The following is a 23488-nucleotide window of genomic DNA, read 5'->3' on the forward strand; positions in this document are numbered from 1 at the left end:
TAGTCCTTATGTGGTGGTTGACAGTTACCCCCGTACTATCCCATGTCCTGGTATCTGTAATTGTAACATGGGAATGGTGTTATACATGGCTATTTATACATGCTCTTTATACACACTCAGTTGGTAGTGTGAATTTTAAAAAAAAATTTATGTTTTGTTATTGACAGGGTTAGAAACCAAGGAAGGGGTGGTGATTTAAATTTAAGGTTAGAAACATTGGAGATGGAGTGGCATCTTAGAATGAATGCCTTGGTATATTCAGGCATTAATGATTCAATTTCATTAAGTTCAGTGTTAAAGTTAAGAGCTACGCAAATATAGTTTATTTACATGAGCTGTTATTAACAATTTAAGCATTTTACAACAAAGTTTAATTTTATTTAAGTATGATATACAATAGCAGTGTTTAATAGTGTTACTATGCATTTTTATGACACAATTAGTTAGCCAATGGATTTTAATCATATGATTTTTTGTCATTATTTAATTTCCTCTAGTGTTTTGCAACATTACTCTGATGAAGCCTTGAGGTAACAGGAAGAAAGCGCTAAGCTAAAAGAGTTTTTCTTGCTGTTTTTGTGAAACTACGAGTGATTAGTGGCATTATTTTTTATTTTTACTACTTGATCTCACACAGTTTGGTTTTGTTGAGGACAGGTCATGCCTGTTAAATTTGGTCAACTTCTTTGAGACAGTCACCAAGGCCAAAGATTAGGGGAAGATGGTGCACACCACCTACCTTGACCTGGCCAAAGCCTTCAATACTATTCTCCACTCAGGTATAATAGATAAACTCTCTCAACAAGGCATCAATCCATATGCTACCAGATGGGTAGCAAACTCGCTCACTGATAGAACCCACCTAGTCAAAATAGGGGAAGCCACCTCAAGTAGTAGACCCGTAACAAGTGGTGTACCCCAGGGACTGGTCTTGGGGCCTCTGCTGTTTGGGATATACTTCTCAGAGGTGCAGGCCAAATCTAGTGGGTACGCCTGACCAAGTTTGCAGATGACTGCAAGCTGGGTGCTGTCATCAGTTCACCTATTGATGTGTACATCCTCCAAGAGGGTCTTACTCAAGCAAATGACCGGTGCCAGAAATATGGCCTCAAACTGAATGCCAAAAAATGCATCATCATCCCTTTTGGTGAGAGTGACATCCCCACAAATTATCACATTGATAATAAGGTCCTAAGCATGCAATGAGTCATGAGGGACTTGGGTGTCCGGGTTGATAGCAAATAGACTTTTGACCACCATATTGTCACCATTGTATGAAAAGCTTTCTACATGGCCCACCTCATTAGTAAGGGTATCTCATGCAGGAAAAGGTGGTCATAACATCCCTGTATTCTTCCCTTATAAAACCCATTATTGAGTACAATGCCCCTTTTGGCATGTACCCCATAAAGCACATGCAGCAGCTGGAGGGCCTTCAGAGGTTTCTCACCCGGAGAATCCAGGGTCTCAAACATCTACCCTACACAGTTAAACTAAAAGCCCTGCCCTTCTACTCAGTCTCTTACAGACTCCTCAGAGGTGGCCTCTGTCTGGCATACAATGCAATCTCAGACCCCACCCTGATTCGACTGCTGCATAGCCGCAAGTCAAGCTCCACTTGAGTAACCTGCACGCGTGACCTCAACCTGGTCTGTGACATCAATATGACTTGTTGGCAGGACAGATTTGTGTCACAGAGACCCCCTCCTTTTGTGGAATAGACTCCCTCTCCATATCAAGTGGAGTACCTCATTAACCCTTTTTAAGTGCAACCTGGATAAGTGGACGGGGAACAGAAAATACACCCCTGGGATTCCACCTGTGTCCCTGCTTGACAGTGGCATAGGGTGCTGACTTGTTGGAACATGGATTAAATTCTTGGCTAGGCTTGTAAGCACCTCAGGGCCAATAACCTAGTAACTTCCTATGATCCTATGATACTATGATGCTTATCTGACAAAATGTTGCAAAATGAATCACAGTTACTGTAATGTGAAATATTTTATAACACACAGATAAGTTGCCATTGTGAAAAATAGAAGCAAAATATGGTGTTTCACTTTATTTCTCTTATCTGCTCAAGCTAAACTATAATGTGAAATCTACAGCACTTTCTCCTTTTTTCATTGCTTTACCCAAGTATGCTTTTAGAGTGCTTTGCCATGATGTATGTGCTATGAAGTTATTAGGCACATTAGCTGAGCAACTTCATTCTGTAGATTTATTTGTAAAAAAGCAGTATTTCTCAATCAGAAAACTAAGGCAGGGTGATAACTTCTATTTCCACCCTTGACACAGAGGTGATAAGTATTTCCTTTTTGTACCACAGGGTTTGTTTATGTTTAACCCTGCTACATTAGACTAACCTCCTATCATGGACAGTATGAACAGTACTATCAGGATATGGTACCCTTAGAATGAAAACATTGTCACACCATCACTATAGTTTTTATTCATGTATCATCCAAAAATGACATGTATTGCAAAATCTGGTTGTGAAATCCAGCAAATCATTCCACCCACGGTATGTCACATGACTTTGGAAGATTTCAGATGTGCTCTAAATCTAAACACATCTTTCGGGTGTTGTCAGATCAATCACAGTCAGCCAGTGAACATTATCATAAACCCACCTCAAAAAGTCAGAATTTTATAAATATATATATATATATATATATATATATATATATATATATATATATATATATTAGTGTAAGGATGTGCACACTTATGCAACCAGCTTATTCTACGTTTTTTATTTTTAATATTTTTTCCCCTGACAGATTTGTTTGTTTTTCAATTGAATTGTACAGGTTATAGGTCACATTAAAGTTGGGAAAAGTTTTGAAATGATTTATTGTGGTGTCATTTTTTATATCACAAAAACCTGGCATTTTAACAGGGGTGTGTAAATTTTTTATATCCACTGTATTCATATATATATATATATATATATATATATATATATATATATATATATATATGTGTGTGTGTGTGTGTGTGTGTGTGTGTGTGTGTGTGTGTGTGTGTGTGTGTGTGTGTGTATGTGTGTGTGAGTGTGTGTGTATATATATATATATATATATATAAATATATATATATATATATATATATATATATATATATATATATATATATATATATATATATATATATATATATATAGCACACATAGATATATATATATATATATATATATATATATATATATATATATATATATATATATATATATGGGTCTACTTCTTTTGACCTACCCTGACACCCATTGCCTGAGACCAAATGACTGAAATTTCATTTGCCTGACAATTCATTTGCCTGACACTTCATTTGACTGACAAGTATTGCAGCATGGAAACTGCCCCTTCCCCACTGTGATGCGACCTGAATATTAGAATATATAGGTACTGCAGGAGGGGGTGGGGGGGCACAGCCCCTAAAGGGGGTGTGGGAGGTAGAGCCCCACTTTCTTTTCTTTTACTAAGCAATAAAAGTTAACAATATCATATGAATGGGAATAGAAGTTGTGCCCCACACCCCCTAACTATATATTCTAACTCAGGGTCGCACTACAGTGGAAGGGGCATATTCCATTTTCTTGAATAATACTTGTCAGTCAAAAGGTCAGTCAAATGAAGTGTCAGGCAAATGAAATTCCAGTCAAATGGGGTCAGGTCAAAAGAAGTAGACCCATATATATATAAAAGCGTGTGTGTGTTTATATATATATATATATATATATATATATATATATATATATATATATATGTATATATATATATATATATATATATATATATATATATATATATATATATATATATATATATATGTATATATATATATATATATATATATATATATGCCATGGTTCGATTCTCGGCTGGAGCACCTTCTGTGTGGAGTCTGCATGTCCTCCCTGCAGTCAAGTGTTGTTTAAAAGACATGCATAGAATGGGTGTGCCTTTGATGAAAGTTAAGCTGGCACCTCAACACCCATAAAAAATGTACTGCAAATCATTAGCGGAACAGAGTTCTGCTGTGGCAACCCCTAACTGGGAAAAGCCAGAAGAAGAACATATATATGTGTGTGTGTATGTGTGTGTGTGTGTATATATATATATATATATATATATATATATAGTTTCCATTTAAGTGATCAAAGTTTCAGAACTTTGAATTTCATATGGCAGAAGCCATATGATCAAAGTTTTAGGACTCCGAACACTTAAACTGAGATCTCTATACAGCGCAGAATGAGAATATTCCCTTTTCCTCACTGTAGTGTGATCTCAGAGTAGGTATATATTAATAGTGAGGGTGTAGGGGTGCAGGGTGGCTTGCCTCCTGCATAAATGTGTTTTAATTTGTTTTTGGGGTTTTTTTGTTGTTTTTTTGAATGTTCGAAGTTACAAAACTTTGATCATATGGTCCCGGCCATATGATATTCGAAGTTTTGTAATTTTGATCATTCAAAGTAGACCCATAATATATATATATATATATATATATATATATATATATATATATATATATATATATATATTCCTTTAAATCCTCAAATTAACATGACGTTGATTCACATTACAGCGAGACAATGTCAGTGAAAATTTAAATAAACAAACTCCTGGAACAGCGTATTTCACCTCCAGGAAGCTAATCATTTGGCCACCATGGCAAACGTTGCCCTTTTCTCCACTGTAGTACGATCACTGAGTTGGTATATTTAGTTAGGGGGGGTGTGGGAGGTGAAGCTTCCCCACTTTGTTCAGTTTAATTTGCTTCAGTTTTTGTTGTACTTGTTAGTGGCAAAGTAGTTATTTTCCAGAGGCAAAATACGCCGTTCCAGGAGTTCGTTCTTTTAAATTTTCAGTGACGTCATCTCACTGTTATGCAAGTCGACTTTATGTTAAGTCAGTGTTATGACATAGATCCATATATAAATGTGTATATATGTATATATATATATATATATATATATATATATATATATATATATATATATATATAAATGCTAACAACTTCATACCTGCATTGAAAGTATTTTATCATTATAGCAAGATAACTGCAATGCTTGAAAGTATTTTATCATTATAGCAAGATAATTGCAATGCATTCGATATTATGTAACTTGTAATATGTTTTTACACTTCATGTGTTGGCTGTGTCCGAAGCGTGCTGGCTTAAGCATATATTGCAAATGCATTCAAAGTGCAAACCTGTTGAAAGAACTTAGCAGTATAGCAAGGAAATAGCTGCTGTCTTTTTACTCATACATTTTCGTAATTCCTGAACTATACTGGCCATGCGTAGATCCCATACGCCCACTTTATACCTGTATCGCTAGCTGTTATTGATCGTGCGGGTCAAGAATTTCTTACAACGCCAACCCCTGGATGCGCGCTGGCTAGCGAACCATAAGCACTTAAACCCATACTGAAGATATTTGTTAGTTTTAGCTAACAAACCTCTACTGAAAGCATTATTAGTTAAGCAAGATCAAAGTAAAGTCTCATAAACTAATGGAAGTTATCTGAAGAGTATTGGTTAAGCATACAATTTGTAATCTCTGCAGTAACTGGCCAAGCATATAGGCACATGCTAACTTTATACCTGTTTTACTTGCTAATATAACTGTATTGTTGTATTCATTGAACGTGCTGGTCTAATATTCTTATAACGCTATTCTCTGCACGTGTGCTGGTTAAGCGTATATTCACAAACACCTAGAAATTTCAAACCTATACTAAAGTATTTATTGGCCCTGCAAGAAAACAGTAAAAACAATTTATAATCTCTGACATAGACTGGCTAAGCGTGCACGCATACACTAACTTTATACCTATATTTCTGTATTTTTTGAATGTGCTGGTCTAATTATTTCTTACAACGCCAACCCCTGCACATGTGCTGGTTACACCAACTAATCTCAAAACTAAACTGAAAGTATATATTAGTTTTGCAAGAAAACAGTAAAATCTTACAGACTAATCATATTCTGCAATATCTGAATGACTGCTGCATACGTTTATAAACTATAAACCTGCACTCCACTTATTTAACATGAGATAAGAAAACAGAAATGTTTAGTACCTACTATTGTTTGATGGGATAATATTGAGTCAGTCTATGGAACACAGACCATCTAACTGTAGTTTGTTGAGCTCCTGAGGTTTGTTCACAAACGAGGGTCTCAATATAAAATTAACTCTGGTTTTCCTCTAGAAAGACTTTATACTGCATAAACTCATTAGCGAACAATCTAAAATTCAATTCCTTAAAATAGTAGCCTTTAGTGGATACACTACTTTCTCCACGCTACAATACCCCTAGTTATAGGAATAGCAGCATTAAAGTCACAGTGAAACCCCTAAGGCCCTTAACAAAAGGTGTCATGTTGTAATTTAATTTATTGCTACTTGCTGGTTTATTCTGTTTGTACTGTTGTACTTGTCTCTTACTGCAACTTAATTGAAACTAGAACAGTAATATATATCTGAAGCTTTGTTGCTCTGCACATTTATGATGTTTTTTAACTAATATTTATAAAGTGCAATGCTATTGTAGAGAGCCACTTGTAACAGATTTGCTTACTAAAATACAATTTTTTCTCTGCATTCTCTCCTGTTCTCCAGCTTCCTTGCCCTGCTCTCCCTCTGTGACTACGCCTGGTTTGGACGCCCACTCCTAAAATATTAAATAAAGCTCTGATGATACATCCCTTTTATGGGAATTGAACTAGCTTCTCCTAGAAGGAACGAAAGAAGTATGTGTAACTGCTGCTAAACCTCTGTAATACCATATTTATCTATAACCCTGCTAGGTTTTCAGTACACTCCCTTTCTAGGAAAGCCAGCAGCCAAACCCTTCTCAACTCTGTCCCCCCCCCCCCCATATTTCTAGCTCCCTTAGTTATACTAGTCCCCTTCTCTCCTCAACATTCTCAGCTCAAGGAATTTACTCTGGTGGAATCACAGGTGCACTTCTAGCTTTTGTCCACTAGATGGCATCCTCTCTCCACTACTCTTGACTTCCCACATCTCTCACTTTACTTGCTTTACTATTCTCTACAAATTCTAATTTCTTTTTTTCTCCCTCCTTTTTCAAACATCTTTGGCCATTCTATCCTTCTAAATCATTGTCCCCTGTACTTACCTTCTCCAACCAACATTCCACTGATAGGTTCTCGCTCTGCTCCTACCTTCCTTGGCTCTCCTCAAGCTCCCCTACCTTGCCCCCAATTCCCACCCGCCCCAGCACCTCTACATTAATACCTTCATAACCACACCCACTACACTACCTAGCCAATTAGTTTCCACATCTCTGTCAACACCCACTCTCTTACCCCACCCATAACAATCATCATTGAACACACCTACAAAACCTAACCTAGCCAATTAGTCTCCTTTCTCAATCAACACCCACTCCCAAACCCCACCAATACTCAAACATTACTCAAAATCTCCACTCCATCAGTATAATTAGAAACATAGCTACACCTCTATACATACAACACTCTTACACCTATAGTTTACTCAGCAACTGCATACCAACTCTCAAGAACCATCTTTAACTACTTCATCATTATGATCTCTAAACCTTCTACCTTCTCCACTCTGCTTTTACTTCTCCTCAACATATCCTACATTTACTACCTCATCCAGCCCAATCATATTAATCACTCACAATCCTTTCATGTAACCAACCATCTCAACTCACCTCCCTTAAACTCTCACACCATAATATCTCCTCACCGATATTATATAAGCAACCATATATTCTTCCCTTATAAACTTATCACCCTTCATAAACATTCTACCACCAGAGCAACTAACAAACCCCTCATCACCATAATAAAGCCTAACCCATATTCTAAACAGTCCAAATACCTCTCCAACCCAATCCTATATCTAATTACTACACTATTACCCAGAGATATTCACCCTAATCCTGGTCCCACCACCTCATCCACTACAGACAAGTCCATACTATTCAACTCCCCAAAGTATAGTGAACAAAATCCCAAACCTCCATGCCTGGCTCACACACAACAAACCAGACTTTCTATCCATCTCTGAAACTTGGTTAAAACCCTACATAAAAGACTCTGAGATAACACCACCCAACTACTCAATCATAAGAAAAGACAGAACCCATAAAAAAGGAGGTGGAGTAGCTCTCCTATACTCATCCTCCTTATCAGTTACTCCATATAACAAACCTATTCCCCAATTCAATAATGCTGAATTATTCTTAGCATTATTTCAGGTTAATATACACAAACACATATGCTTAGCCACCCTTTACAATCCCCCCGGTGATAATATTACTACACTCGAAGACATCCTGTTCTGGCTATCCACTAAAATTACTAATGAAGTAATAATCCTGGGAGACATGAATATCAATTGGTCCTCCATTCAATCTCCCACAAACCCTCTTAACATCAACCTTTATATCTTCTCACAGCTAATTAACTCCACAACCCACCCCTCAAAAAACCTATCCAGTGGCAGCATTTTAGACTGGATTTTAGTCTTTCACCCTCATTATTTCTCTGACAATGGTACACTTCCAGACCCTCTTAGCGACCACCTACCCACATTCACATACCGACTCCCTTCACCCATACACCAAACACATAATTATATTACTACTCGCAACCAAAAAAACTTCAACCCTAGAACCTTCTCAGACTCCTTAAAAGCTATAAATTGGAACATTCTAAAAACTCTACCTTTAGATAATGCCGTTGCCCACTTCAATTCAACCTTCTTAAACCTTCTTGACTACCATGCTCCTCTACGTACTAAGCGAATAAAAATCAAAACTGCCCCTTGGCTAAACAAAAGTACTCTAGTCACCATGCAATGCAGAAACAAAGTCTGGGCACTCTACCAGAAAAATAAGTCTCCCCTCATTCATAACGAATATAAAACACTTAGATATAAAGTCAAAAAGCTTATTATCACTGACCGACAAAATTACTTGTTCATACTCCAAAACACCAATAAAACAAACCCTCAGAAATTCTGGAAAGGAGTCGCCACCCTTATCAATCCTGGCAAAGTTGACCACCCCAGCCCAGACCCCAGTGCTCCCAACATAGATTTGGCCACACAGTTTAACTCTTTCTTCATAAATTCTATTTCTAAATTAACCTCAACATTCTCTGATAACACCACTCCTTCCATTTTACCCTCAACTTCCTCTACTAACACTTCTACCTGCACCCCTACTTCTACACTCTCTTCTTCTCCACTATCCCCATTCTCTAATACCCTCTCTACCCCTTCCTCTCCTTTTTCTTTCAAACCTATACCCATATCCACCATAAAAAAACTCCTTCAAAAACTTAAGCCATGCTCTAATGCCTCTGACAACATCCCATCATACTTTCTTAGCATAGCTGCAGAAGCCATTGCCTACCCCATTAGTATCCTAATAAACCGCTCTATCCAAGAAAGCATAGTACCCCAAATCTGGAAAAAGGCTTTCATCATACCCTTACATAAAGGTGGTGGTAATAACAATACAACTAATTTCCGACCCATCGCTGTCCTATCTCCCATTTCTAAACTCCTAGAAAAATGTATCCAACTACAACTCCTACCATATCTCGTAGACAATCACCTACTAACTCCAACACAGCATGGTTTTAGACCTGGTCATAGCACTATGACAGCCCTCCTCTCCTTCCTGGAAACTGTAAACAAAGCCTGAGACTCTGGTCATATTGTCTCTACCCTCCTACTTGACCTCTCTAAGGCCTTTGACACTATCTCTCACAAACTTCTTCTAACTAAACTCTCTCAGCTTAACCTATCTTCTTCTTCTCTGAACTGGTTCTCCAGTTACTTATCTAATAGATATCAATAAGTAAAATGGAAAAAGGCCACCTCTTCTTTCCTTGCTACCCCAACTGGAGTTCCTCAAGGTTCCATACTAGGTCCTCTCCTCTTTAATATATTCATAAATGACTTCCGCAGTTCTATTCCTTTCTCAAATATCATCCAATATGCAGATGATTCAACTAATATCTGTTCTGCCACATCCCTCCCCATGCTGCAAAAACTTACACAAGATGCATTCTCAATCACAGAACAATGGATGAAAAGAAATCACCTAGCACTAAATGCCTCTAAAACCAAATTAATGGTATTCACTCCCTCTAAAGTCACCTCTATCAATACAAACACTTTTTATATCACTAGTAATAACAACACATCTCTAGAACTGGTGTCTGAGACTAAATTACTTGGGGTCCAAATTGATAGTAAGCTTAAATTCAACTCCCACCTACAACTAAATATAAAAAAAAAAAACATCAAAAATTAGGCATGCTCTAGCGACAAAATAGTTACCTCACACCCTCCACCAAAATCACTCTCGCTACCTCATTTCTTATCCCCTCCCTTCTCTATGGAGCCCCACTCTTAACTAACCTACAATCTTCCCTTAAAACACAACTTTCCTCATGTTACAACAAAATCGCCAAATTCGCTACTAGCCACAAATCATCTAGCCACTACTGTTCTTCTCTCCACAAACTAAAATGGCTAGAACTTTCCAATCATCTCACCTACACTCAACTAACTCTAGCACATAAACTCATTTTCAACCCCCTACTATGTCCATCCCTTTCCTCTGCCTTTAAAATGCACCTACCCAACAGAGTACTAAGATCTAACAACCAAAATCTAATAGAATTGCATAAACCAACTCGTCCCCAGGTAAAAATCTCCTATCCTATGGCCTAGCACGTCTCTGGAACTCCCTACCCCCATCCATTCATATCATCTCTAACCACTTCACTTTCAAAAAATCTCTTCACTCTCACCTAATATCCCAGTGGGCATGCTCCTGTTCTCATCCATCATAATATAAATGGGCAAACTCTTTTTTCCCTCCCTTCTGCTAACTTCCTCTACTGCCTCTCCTAACTCATACTCTCTCTACTTGTTCTAACCAAACTTTTTATAAACTGTATTATGTGTCATACTTTCAAGCTTTGTCAAGATTTAGGACCTCTCAGTACTTATATAGAAATGTTTTCGTTACCAGTATTTTATCTTCTGAAACTTTCATCACCTGTCTGTACTACTTGAAACATTATGCTTTAAGCTGTATCACTTGAAAATATTGTAATATAACCTTGTAACCTTGTTTCTCAAGCCATACTACTTGAAATGTCTTGCTCTAATTTGTTCACTTGTAAACATTGTAATCTAATGTAAAACCTATTGTAACCTTCTTACTGGAGCTTTTCTCCCCAGGACTCCATCTTGGCCCAATGGACTATGCTGGTAAACCAACTGCAAATAAGCAAATAAATATATATATATATATATATATATATATATATATATATATATATATGGGTCTACTAATGCATGAAAAGATGCGATCCCCGACGGAAAACTCACCGACGCCAGATGACCGACAGGTAGTAAGTGCTTCGAGATTGTGGGATGTCGGGTTAGGCTGTGGGAAAGGTGAGTGTGTCGCGTGTCGGAGGTATGGTTCGGGTAAGGTAAGTGTGTGCTAGTGAGGAAGTGAGTTAGGGTTAGGGTGCAGGTAGGTGATGTGCGTTAGTGTCGGAGCTTGGGCTAGGGAGTTAGGGTTAGGGTGCAGGTAGGTGGGGTGGGTTAAGTGAGTTAGGGTTAGGTGCAGGTAGGTGAAGTGTGCGATAGTGTCGGACCTTAGGGTTAGGGTTTGGGTCAGGCTAGTGTGTATGCTATGTAGTGACGTTCTGTGTGTCGGTGTAATGGTGTTCGTGTAATGGTGTTCGGTGTTTTTGTCGGGTTTGTGTGATGTCGGTCATCTGGCGGGGAGTTTTTTTCCGGGGGGAATCGTTGTGTCGGTAATTAGTAGTAGACCCATATATATATATATATGTGTGTGTGTGTGTGTGTGTGTGTGTGTGTGTGTGTGTGTGTGTATATGGGTTTATGTCAGATGATCGAGTTTTCTGAAACTCGAAGTTCCGATACTCGAGACCATATGTTGAACTTTATGAAAACTCAAAGCATTTGTATGGAGATTGCGGTACAGTGGGAATCAGAGAATTTACCCTTTTCCTCACTGTTTTGCAATCTCAGAGTTGATATACTGTATATAATTAGCAGGGGTGGGGAGTGGTGGGATGCTGGCTTCCCTACATAAAGCATTGTTTCTTTTTCCAATTGTTTTGAGTTTCAACCATTTGTTGTCAATATACTGAGATCACACAAACTCTTGAGAAGAGGGAAAAAGTGATTTCACTTTCTTACTTTTCTCACAGTCTAACTGCCATAAGATGTTGGTGATCTTCCAGTGATAACATTGTGAGTATTAACACAGTGCTTTCCACTCCTCTGGTTAATGTGATTGTTTAACACATTTTACTAATGTAAAACCTTGCAGGGGTGCCACTATATTTAGTAGGAGCTAACTGTAATAAAATCAAGGGTATTCAGAAAAGTGTAGTGTTTATGCAAAGAGCTTATTAATGCAACATTCTATTGTTTTTGTATTTTTGTCTAGTTTCCTGAAATGTGACTTGTTATGCCATCTCAAGTAAATGTTTTTGCACTTAAATGGTTTGCTATGCATCTCAAATACATATCTAGTACATTTATTTTAGTGTTACTAGATAAAAATAACTGGTTCACGTTAATTAGCACTTTGCATAAGCACTGCAGTTTTCTGAATACCCACCCCCATGTGTCTGGAAATAATGTATTATTATTATTATTATTATTATTATTATTATTATTATTATTATTATTATTATTGTTATTTTAATCAATTGTATAGTTTACTGAAATCCTCAGTATGTCTGGAAATAATTTCTTTACTGCAAGAGTGTGTAGCATTTTATTTAGTTAAGTTTTGATAACAGGGCCCACGGAGAAAAGTCACACAGAAGAAATACAAAAGATAGGTACAAATTATGAACATCGGTTTAACAGGTTCAACATATATGTAGTTGTTTATAAATTAATAATGTAATGCACAGTATAAATACACAATGCAAGCTGCTCAACATGCAGATATGTTGCCAGAGTAAACAGGATTTTCAGACATTACCTTATGAGGTTCCTAACAAACTGCACTTTAGAAAGTTCAAGATAAAATGCTGGTGTATTATCAACATATTTATGAATGTACAGAGTGAAGAAGCAATGCAGAGAATGCAGAAATACTAAAAAGGAGTTCATGATTCTGAAGAAAATGTTCTTATATTTTCCTTTATTTTCCCCATAAAACTACAGAGAATTCAAAGACTTACTCCACATCTGTTGTTGCAGCATCCTTCGCGTCCTGTGGCCTGAATATGTATTGCCGGGAACAGAACCTGAGGAATACAAAACATGGACATATCTAGTCAGATCATTATTTTAACATATAACCAAGATTAGCATTGTGATGAGATTTCTTACAAAGTTCTGATGAATATTCAATGTTAAATAACTCAGTTCATTGTTTTAACATATGAGCAACATTAGTACTGTAATGAGATGTCTTACAATTTTCTGATGGATATTCTTGTACGAGGAGGCCAGTGTAAATTTTGTCACTCACACTATGTTTAGTACTTTGAGATCATCATCAACATGACCACAAGAAACATAATTGCAGGCCAATCACTTTGCATTACTCCGTGCCTCTTGTCTTTTTCTTACCATTGGTCTCAGCACCAGGTTAGAAGAGTGCCTTGTTTTATGGAGAAATTCTCTACTTTTGTGATTATTATTGCATTTTAACATTAGAAATTCTAAAACAATCACCAAACAAGTGGCAGTATAGTTTCATAGGTAAATATCAGGATAGTTGCCCTTGTGGGCTATTTTAAGCCTGGCCAGTTTCCCTTTTTGTGCTCAAAATAATCCAGCCCATTTGGTTATAGATTGGCCTTACCCATCCCATGGTCAATAATTATATATTGCCCCTAATGAGAATAACTGGAATCATACCAGAGATAATTTGAGGGAACCTTTGCATGGGATAAAGCATTTAGGAGCTGTATCTGTCCATTAGTAGTAGAGGTGGCAGTCCTGGGGTAAGCTTTCTGTTTCCCATCCATAGATATAAGTTGTGCTTGAAAATGGACCGGGATGAACTTTAATTTATGTGGATGGGTAGTCTGTTCCAGACAGCGGTATCTTCTGTGAAATATACCTGTCCCTTTTTAATTTCTCCAAATCTTTTGGGTTTACAATACTATGACGGGAATGAATCCCATTCATAAGTCAAAGTACGACTGAAGTTCATGAAATTAGTATTGCTTCAGTCTTTGATGTCAGCCAAATGTGCTCTTCACAGCACCCGCAATGTGCCCAGTAATGACTCCTTCTGCAATTCGTATGGAGTTACATGTATTGGTAGCATATCTAAATAAGATTTTAGACTCTTTTTTTATAAAATTCATTGCTCCTACTACTATTGGAACTATTTGGGTATCTTTCTTCCACATTGCTCTCATTTCTGCTTGCAAATCCTGATATTTTATAACTTTCTGTCTCTCTCTGCGCAGGACAATGTAGTCACTGGGTGTGGCGATTTCAGTGATCAATATTACTTTTGTCTTCTTTTCCTGGACCACTATATCCTGTTTTCTAGCATCTATCTTTTGAACTGTTGGTAATGGATGATCCCATGTGATACAGACTTCATCATTTTCTATGATGCTTTGTGGCTCATGTTTATATTGTTTTTCAGCCACTTCATCCCCATAATGTTTGCACAATTCCCATTGCAGTAGTCTTGCCACATTATTATGCCTTTCAGTATACAGTCCTTCTGCCATTAATATGTCACAATCAGCAACAAGGTGTGCAACAGTTTCCAATTCTGTTTTACAAAACCTGCATTTGTCTATTTCTCCCATATGTTCAATGGACTTTGTAAACCAACGTGTAAGTAGCCCACTATCTTGTGCTGCCAATATTAACCTTTCATCTCTAGGTTTGAATTCACCTCTCCTTAACCATTCCTGCATTAATTCCTGATCAGCATGTGGTTCTTCCATAAGTTTTCTATACTTGCAGCTATTTTTATGCTTTTTCCACATTTCTTGCCTTTTCATCTGATCCTTCACTTTATATTCTTTCTTTTGTTTTTTGGCACATTCAGTTTCTGCCTGTTTTTATCTTCTTCTGGTTTGTTTTCCATTCCTGCTTGATGCCGATATACTTCTGCTAAGTTAAGGGAAGTCATCTTAGATTTATTCTCCTCATGTTTCAAAACTTTCACTACATTTGGGTCTCGTGAGGTTAGCAGATATGTGTGGAGTCCCACGATTGCAGATCTATACATGTAATAAATTTCAAGGAGGCCCATTCTTCCTTCAGAAAAGGGAATATATAATCTTGGTATGCACTGTTTTTTATAAATCATTTGGTGAGCATGAAGCATCCTTCCTGTTTTAATATCTAATCTATTCAACACATTCTGGGGCCAATAAATCACCCCAAAACTGTAAGATAGGACAGGTAGAGCAAATTGGTTTATAGCTTGGATTTTGTTCCTAGATGTCAATGCTGTTTTCAGGATTAATTAAAGTCTTCTAAAATAATCCTTACTGAGTTTCATTCACATTTGTTCATGGTTTAATGTTGATCCTTCATCATTTCCCAAATATTTATACACTCCCTCTTGCTCAAGTTCTTTTATTCTTGTCCCAAACTAATGTTTTCTTGGTGCTGTAGCTTTCCTGCTTTAAAGGTTGCTTTTGTACATTTATCAAGACCAAATGACATTCTAATATCATCTGAAAAAGTTTTAACAACCTGCAGCTGTGTTTTCAGTTTCTCATCTGATGAGCTATACAGTTTTAAATCAACGACAAAGAGAAAATGAGAAGTCTTTACACTTTCTTGTTTTCTAGAAGCCAAATTATAGCCATGGCCTAAGCCATTAAGTAGACAGCTTAATGGGTTGAGGGCAAGGCAGAATAGCAATGGTGACAGAGAGTCACTCTGGAATATCCCCCTTTGAATTTTTAGCCCTGGAATAATAATTTGTCCTTTACCATGGCTTAATTGCAAAGTGGTCTGCCATTGTTTCATGGTCACTGTAATACAGTCGATCAGTGTAGTGTGTATCTTATACATTTTTAAGCAATCTTTTATCCATGAGTGTGGGATACTATCAAATTCTTTTTGTAGTCAATCAATGCCATACTTAGATTCTGCCCCTTTTTACAGTTCTCCAGTATGATTTTATTTAACAGCGAATGATCATTTGTTCGACGACTTTCTTTTATTGCTCTTTTGTTCTACTGCCATAATTGAATTTTCTTCTAAATGACTATAAACTTTGTCAGCATCAATTCCCATGTATAGATTATATGTTGTCGGAAGGCAAGTTATTGGTCTATAATTTTTGGGGTAGCTTGCATGTTCACTCTTAAGTAGGAGTATTGTTTTACCTGTTGTTAGCCAGATTGGTGTATGTTCGGGCTGCACATATAAATAGTTCTTACTCATGGCTAGGTCTTCATGCAAAGATGTGAATACTTTTAACCAAAAGTTGGGCACTGCACCTGGGCCTAGGTTTTTCCAATTAGATGCTTTTCTTAACTTTGTTTCAATCTCTCTGGCTGTTACTTCATCCCATTTCATATCCTGTAAACTTCTTATTTTTTCTTTTACTTTGTTTATCCATTTAGCATTTTTGTTGTGTTCCACAGGATCTTCATAGATACTTCTCCAAAATGCATGTATTTCTACTTTTTTGGTGGTCTTTCAATTCCTTTTACTTGTTTCCCAATTATCTATAAAACTTTCTTTGGTCATCACTAAATTGCTTATTTTGTACTTTTCTTTTATATTTACCTCTGTATCTTCTAAGTTTTTCCGCCTGTGCTGAAATTTTTTATTTATTTACGATAGTGCATGATAGATCCTGGTCTGTTCTAATACTGCGCACTGCTTTTACCACATCTAGCGTTCATAGTATTTTTGTTGATTGATTCCCTCTTCTATAGTCTTCTAACAGTAACACTTCTTGTCTTAATTGCTTTATATTATTCTCTGTCTGATACTTCCATGATGGTATTCAATTTCTCCCCTTCCTTTGCCTCACTACCCTGTGCTCTTGTGGTAGAACTTTATCAGTTATTAATTTAGCAACACAGTAATATATCCTGTTTACTTCTGTCATATTGCATGGAACTCTATGGACAGTCCTAATTACTGTGTTCATTTGTTTTATCAGACTTCTGGCTTTTGGGGTTTTATTAACCTTCTGCAGTCTATTTCTTTCATTGGTTTTAATATATCTATCCAAGTCCATTAAATCAAGCAACTCTTCCCTTATTTCATTTTCTTCCAGACTGAGGGCACATCCTTTGTTTTCCACTTCCTGCGGGCATTCTATAGAAAGTTCTATAGCATCTTCTTGTGGCACCTTCTCTTCAATTTCATCCTGTGCCATCCACTGCTCTGTCATATGGGAACTCACTGGCCTATCACTCCTCAACATTGACTGCATCAGAGATTCCACAGTCTCCTGTTCCTTCCCTTGCTGTCTAGCTTCAAGTGAACATTTATACTGGTTTCCTGTGGAAGGCTCCAAAATATTTTGATATGGCACCTGACCAATTGCTTCCTGCTCCACTGGTTTCCCCTTAATTTGGATATCCATTGCTCTGTCCTGTTGTGCTGTTTTCTGCCTTAGATTTTCTACACTGAATCCTTCACTTTGCAGGTGCTCCATAACCTCAGTTTCTATTTCTTTAACTTCTCCATTACTAATCACCTTTTCTACTTTTCCTCTTTGTCTTCTTATTTTTTGTAATGTAAAGTTTTTCATGTCTGGATTCCTTTGCTTGTATTTCTCTTCAAATATCTTGCATTGGTTAGTTTTAATATTACCCCATGTCCATATTTCTTCTTCAGATGTCTCCTGATCTTCCTGCTTCTCCTTAGAAACTCCATAACTAAAAGTTCTATTCCTTTAACTTCTGCTTTACTAATCTTCTTTTCTACATTCCATCTTTGTAATATTATTTTTTATTATGAAATGTTCCATATCTGGATGACTTTGCCTATATTTCTCTTCGAACATCTTTGGGGCTGTCTTCTTTATATTGATTAATTTGGTTTTCTCCTTTGCATAAATATTGCACCATATCAGATCTCTCTTTCTTTCCCATGCCCATATTTCTTTATACTTTTCAAAAATCTTTAGGTTTTGTTGTTTACATTTTCACACCTCCTCAGATGCTTCTTTTTCCAAACAGATCAAAGTTTCTTGATCTATATACTGTTTTTCAAAAATCTGTTGTATTAATGAACGCAAATTTTTATTTGAAGCTTCTGACAGTTTTTGTTGTGAAAGTATTTTTCTTTCTTCTAATTTATCTCTTAACCTCTTTGTATATCCTCTGTCTGGTAGTTCTGGGCTTTTTGCATAATAGTAACAATACATAATTTCTTTCTTATCCTCAATAGTCTGCTCTATTGTCTTTATGGCTCTTCTTTGGCCTATCAGTTTTTGTGATTTTACAACAGGGGCATCCTCCCCCTGGGTCTGGCCTGGCCCCATTGTAGGAATGTTTCTGGATTTTGAGGATTTTACACTGTCATTTTTTCCAGTCCTGGCACAAGTGTGCTTGCCAGGATTGGACACGTTTTTAGCATGGGACTTGCGTACCCAGCTATCTTTTTTTTTTGTTGTTTTTGACTTACTTCTGCCCATGATATATGCTATATAAATACAGTCTATATATCAGTGTCACCTTGGTGAGATTTTGCGAAAAACAGGGTCCACCTTGCAAAGGTACTCACCAGGACCTGAGGATGAATTCAACTTCAGCACTACTACTCTCCTTTGCTTGCTGACTTTTCATGTCTCCATTAGGACCCCTCCTCTCTCCATTAGGACCTCATCATCTCTCCATTAGGACCCTCCAAACTGTACTGTTGATGTTGCAGAAGAGATTTAGATGCCTAGACTGAGTATCTCTGATGCCATTTGACTTGCTGATCTTTAGTAAATCCATCAGTAATGGCTCAGAGGATGTCTTCAATGCCAGACACAGGTCACTTCTTAGCAGTCTGTAGGATACCGAGTATAGTGACAGGCCTTTCAGTCAGTCCATGTAGGACATGCTGTTTAGGCCTTGTATCATTTTAGTAAGGTATTTCTGTGGACATTCCAGTTGTTGTACATGTCTTGAGAGATACATGCCAAAGGGGGCCATTATAGTCATTGACTGGTCCAATTAAGTCTGAGTAAAGGGGGATAATGACATCCCCTAGATCTAGGCACACCCCTTTGTTTATAAACTGTGCAATATAGAAGGAATTTCTTACAACAATAGGCACCTGTTTGTCAAAAGGGTTTACTATCATAATTTCGAAAATAAAAAAAAAAGTGTACTTATTATCAAAGTGTTTCGCCGAAGTACACAATTCCAAACGTTCTTAATGTCAAAAAACAGCTGTTAATGTCGAAAATGTCGCTCGCAACATTTTCAACACTTAACAGCAATCCCACCCTTCCCTTAACTCCCTAACTAGCTAGCCTAAGATCACATTCATGCAGGGGGGCAAGCCCCCCTGCACCCCCCACACCCCCAACTTAATATTCCAACTCCGAGATCGCACTACAGTGAGGAAAGGGATGTATTTCCCTAACCGCACTGTACCACGATCCCTTTACATGAGCGAAGATTATAATTGTGAATGCACAGTCCATTTGCAATTATACCGTTCGCTCACGTAACCTGTCGAAATATGAAGTATTCGAACATCTGTTGTTCGAATACTTCATAGCCATGCAATTGTACATCAAAAATTTAATGGTAAACCGGTCAAAAGTTAGGTCACTGTCCACATAAGTTCCCAAATCCTGGACAATTGGGTCAAGTCATAGGGGGGTATTGTCAATATTGTAGCTTCCTGGGGTAGATGACTTCCCAAAGGATACAATAATGCATTTTTTGCCATTTAGTTTCACACCATGATTTTGGCCCCAGTTATTTATTTGGGACAAACCTTCCTGCAGGATGGCTAAGTCATTTGGGGGTTCAATGACTGCTCATAGCTTGCAATCATCTGCAAACTCAGTCAGCTAGAGCCCTTTAGTTTTGGCTATTAGTTCAGAAAACTATATGCAGAACAGGAGAGTTCTCACCACAGAACCCTGAGATACCCCAGTAGTGAGTGTATGACGTGTTAAGGAATAAACAACACTGAGATGGAATTCCCTGATACAGGAAAGGCTTACAGTGTTAAACTTTTTCAGAGAAATTCTCTAACCCACAAGGTGACCTTACTGTACAATTATATCAATAAATAAAATGTACAGACTCCAAATCTCACATATGCTGGAACTACATAGCATCTGTCTGCAGAATGTAAATGGGTCTACTGAGTATAGTAAGGCCAGTGTACGGCATTATGTGTCCTGTGCACTTTAGCTAGTAAGAAAAAACAGGAAAGCAGCAACTTCAAAATGACTTACAATATTACTTTCATATTAATAAGTAAAACTGCTGCACGTTCTAAAAATGACACTCAATGCATTTTCGTAAAATTGCTGGTGCTTAAAAAACACAATTAAAATAAAATAATGTTGTTTTTCGGCTTTTCCCGGTTAGGGGTTGCCACAGCGGAACTCCGGTCTGCTAATGATTGGCAGTAGATTTTCACGAATGCCGAGGTGCCAGCTCGACGTCCAACCTTCAACAAAGGCACACCCATTTACGCATGTCTTTCGAACACCCACCCAACCATGGGAAGGACATGCAGATTCCACACAGAAGGCACTCCCCCGAGAATCGAATGGGAGAACCTCTTGCTGTGAGGCAACAATGCTGCCGCTGCACCACCGCGGAAGTTAATTAAAATAAAATAATAATGTTTAAATAAGAATTTTGAATTGTTGATGTTGGCCAGATCATGGGATGTATTACTGCTATGTGATGAAATTTCAGAAGATGGTGAGGTCAGTCTAGTGGCACAAAAGCTGAAAACCTCTGAAAACCTGCTCATAACTTTGTTGGAAAGGTATGTTTCCATGACTGTACATTTAAACAAGGTTGTCAAAAACAGAAAGGCACTCAAACATTGGGCAGAGAGAAAAAACAGATATGAAACAGCAGGGGAACAAACAATTGTGATGACAGGTCATTCCGAAATAACAGAAAAGGGAGAGAAGGAAGTAGAGAACAGATCTATGTAAGGGGAGCATAAACAGGAAGTCAGATATGACAAGAAATACCACTGAATGAAGAGGTGGGGGAACAGGTGAGAACTTGATGGTTAATATAGATGAATCTAGGGTTGTTATGGATCAGTAAAGTGTATCAGCCCCCTTCCAGACATAGCAAGGAAGAAAGACTGAAAGACTAGTGGACTAAATAATGGAATAAAGCAGTAGGAGGCAGAGGACTCGAATTATGGATGATGTGACTCCAGAAGCAGCAGACAGAGAGGAAATCCAGGATAGAGGCAATAGGAAGTGATTCAAGTCTTCATCTCCAAGAGGTCTAGCCAAGTGGTTTGAAACTGTACCATTAAGAACAGGATTCTGAAACTTGTAATAACCAAGGCTGAGGAGTAAAGGCTGTGTAAAACAGTGTGATAATGTTAAGGACAGGATTCTGAAACGTGTAATAACCAAGGCTGAGGAGTAAGGGCTGTGTAAAACAGTGTGATAATGTTAAGGACAAGATTCTGAAATGTGTAATAACCAAGGCTGAGGAGTAAGGGCTGTGTAAAACAGTGTGATAATGTTAAGGACAGGATTCTGAAACGTGTAATAACCAAGGCTGAGGAGTAAGGGCTGTGTAAAACAGTGTGATAATGTTAAGGACAGGATTCTGAAACGTGTAATAACCAAGGCTGAAGAGTAAGGGCTGTGTAAAACAGTGTGATAATGTTAAGGACAGGATTCTGAAACGTGTAATAACCAAGGCTGAGGAGTAAGGGCTGTGTAAAACAGTGTGATAATGTGATAATTAGCCTGTAATGATCACATCACTTTATGGTTTACAGAGAGATGAGATAAAAATGTAAAAGCAACACTGACATTTATGTTTAGCTAGGGAATAGATCCAAACATAAGTTAAAAGTCTGCAGCAAACTGAGCTGAAAACAGACTATAGGAATAGCTCTGGAGAAGGGCTTGCGTAAGAAACAAAAATGGAACGAGAAGACAGTGAATATGGCTGCATAGGAACATCATTAGAGCAAAAGCCATATTATACAAAAAGTAAAAACAATGGGGTGGAAAAGTATGAATAGTATAATGAAACAAACAGAAATGCTGAACATTAGGACAGTCCAGGGACAGGCAGAGAGAGAGAGGAGAGAGATAATTTGTTGCCTAAGGAAGGATAAGGCTCAGAGACCAGGTGGGCTCCTTCTAGGGCCCTCAGAAATCAATCTAGCATACCTCTCAGCTGTCCTGATTTTGCAGAATGTTCTTGACTATAAAGCATATTTTGCCTTCTACTTCATAAAATGTTTGACCCCCTATTAAATCAGCAAGGATTACAGTCAATAATGCCAGTTATCTGAGTTTTATACTTATTATTATTGAAAAAATGTATGTTGTCTTTCTGGCCCATTCCCTTGGCTGTGATTTTGCTAGATAATAGGTAGGGACAGTGGGAATCTCATTCATCCATTCATGCATGTCACTAATTAGATGACGAGGCATATGACTACCTTAAGAGAGTCATAGTTACTCCTGCCTTTTACCCACACTTCATTGAATTTCTTCACTTTGACATTCAGAGCACAGGGCAGAAATCACATTGTGTCAGCACCCATCTCGGGCTATCTCGATACTTTGTTTTAACTAAACAGTCAGATTCCTCCGGTCCACACCAGTTTTAAGTCAGCTACTAGCTGCCGGACAATGCGGGACACCATTTGGGACCGGCGCCGATCACAGCTGGGGTGATCCACAGGATGGGCCCGGTACACATCCAGAGTCACCGCCATTGTCCTCCTGCACCCCCAAGGGGGCATGGTGAGGGGGCGATGCCTCGTCCAGCCACAGCATGTGCCCAGCCCTGCTTCACGCCTGAGCCTGACTGACCCAGCCCTTAGAGCCAATCTTTATCCCGAAGTTAAGGATCTGGCTTGCCAACTTCCCTTACCTACATTGTTGTAAAATGCCAGAGGCCGTTCACCTTGGAGACCTGCTGCATATATGAGAACATCCCGGCATGAGACTTGCACCCTTTCCCCCCAATTTTCAAGGGCCAGCGAGAGCTCACTTGCCGCCGCTGGAACCACAATGCTTTCCAGATTCTATTAACCTCTTACTGAATTAAAATAATATTTAAAAATTGTCCCATATTTTGGGTTTTTGTGTCCTGATTATTTTTACTTTTGTCCAAGACATTTAACCAGAGAAGTTGAGATCTGTCCTGGACATTGTGGTGGTGGTACTGGTGAATCCCCTGATGGAGGTCTTTACCAGATAATTGGCTGCTGTGGAAGTGTCTGACAGCTAGAAGATGTCAAGTGTGGAATCCTCA

The 23488-nt window shown here is 37.9% G+C and overlaps 1 protein-coding gene across 1 annotated transcript in view; it reads right to left on the reverse strand.

Annotated features, from left to right (window-relative positions):
- The window catches only part of LOC122805842 (transmembrane 4 L6 family member 5-like), a 255117-nt gene that overhangs the window by 133341 nt on the left and 98288 nt on the right, over nt 1-23488 (reverse strand). Inside the window, exon 2 of the mRNA XM_044076096.1 lies at nt 13274-13339. Within this exon, the coding sequence (XP_043932031.1) occupies nt 13274-13339 (66 nt within the window). The remainder of the gene's footprint in view (nt 1-13273; nt 13340-23488) is intronic.

This window comes from Protopterus annectens, chromosome 7.part0, assembly GCF_019279795.1.
Source record: "Protopterus annectens isolate FY-2018-M chromosome 7.part0, PAN1.0, whole genome shotgun sequence".
NCBI classification, from domain to species: Eukaryota; Metazoa; Chordata; order Ceratodontiformes; family Protopteridae; genus Protopterus; species Protopterus annectens.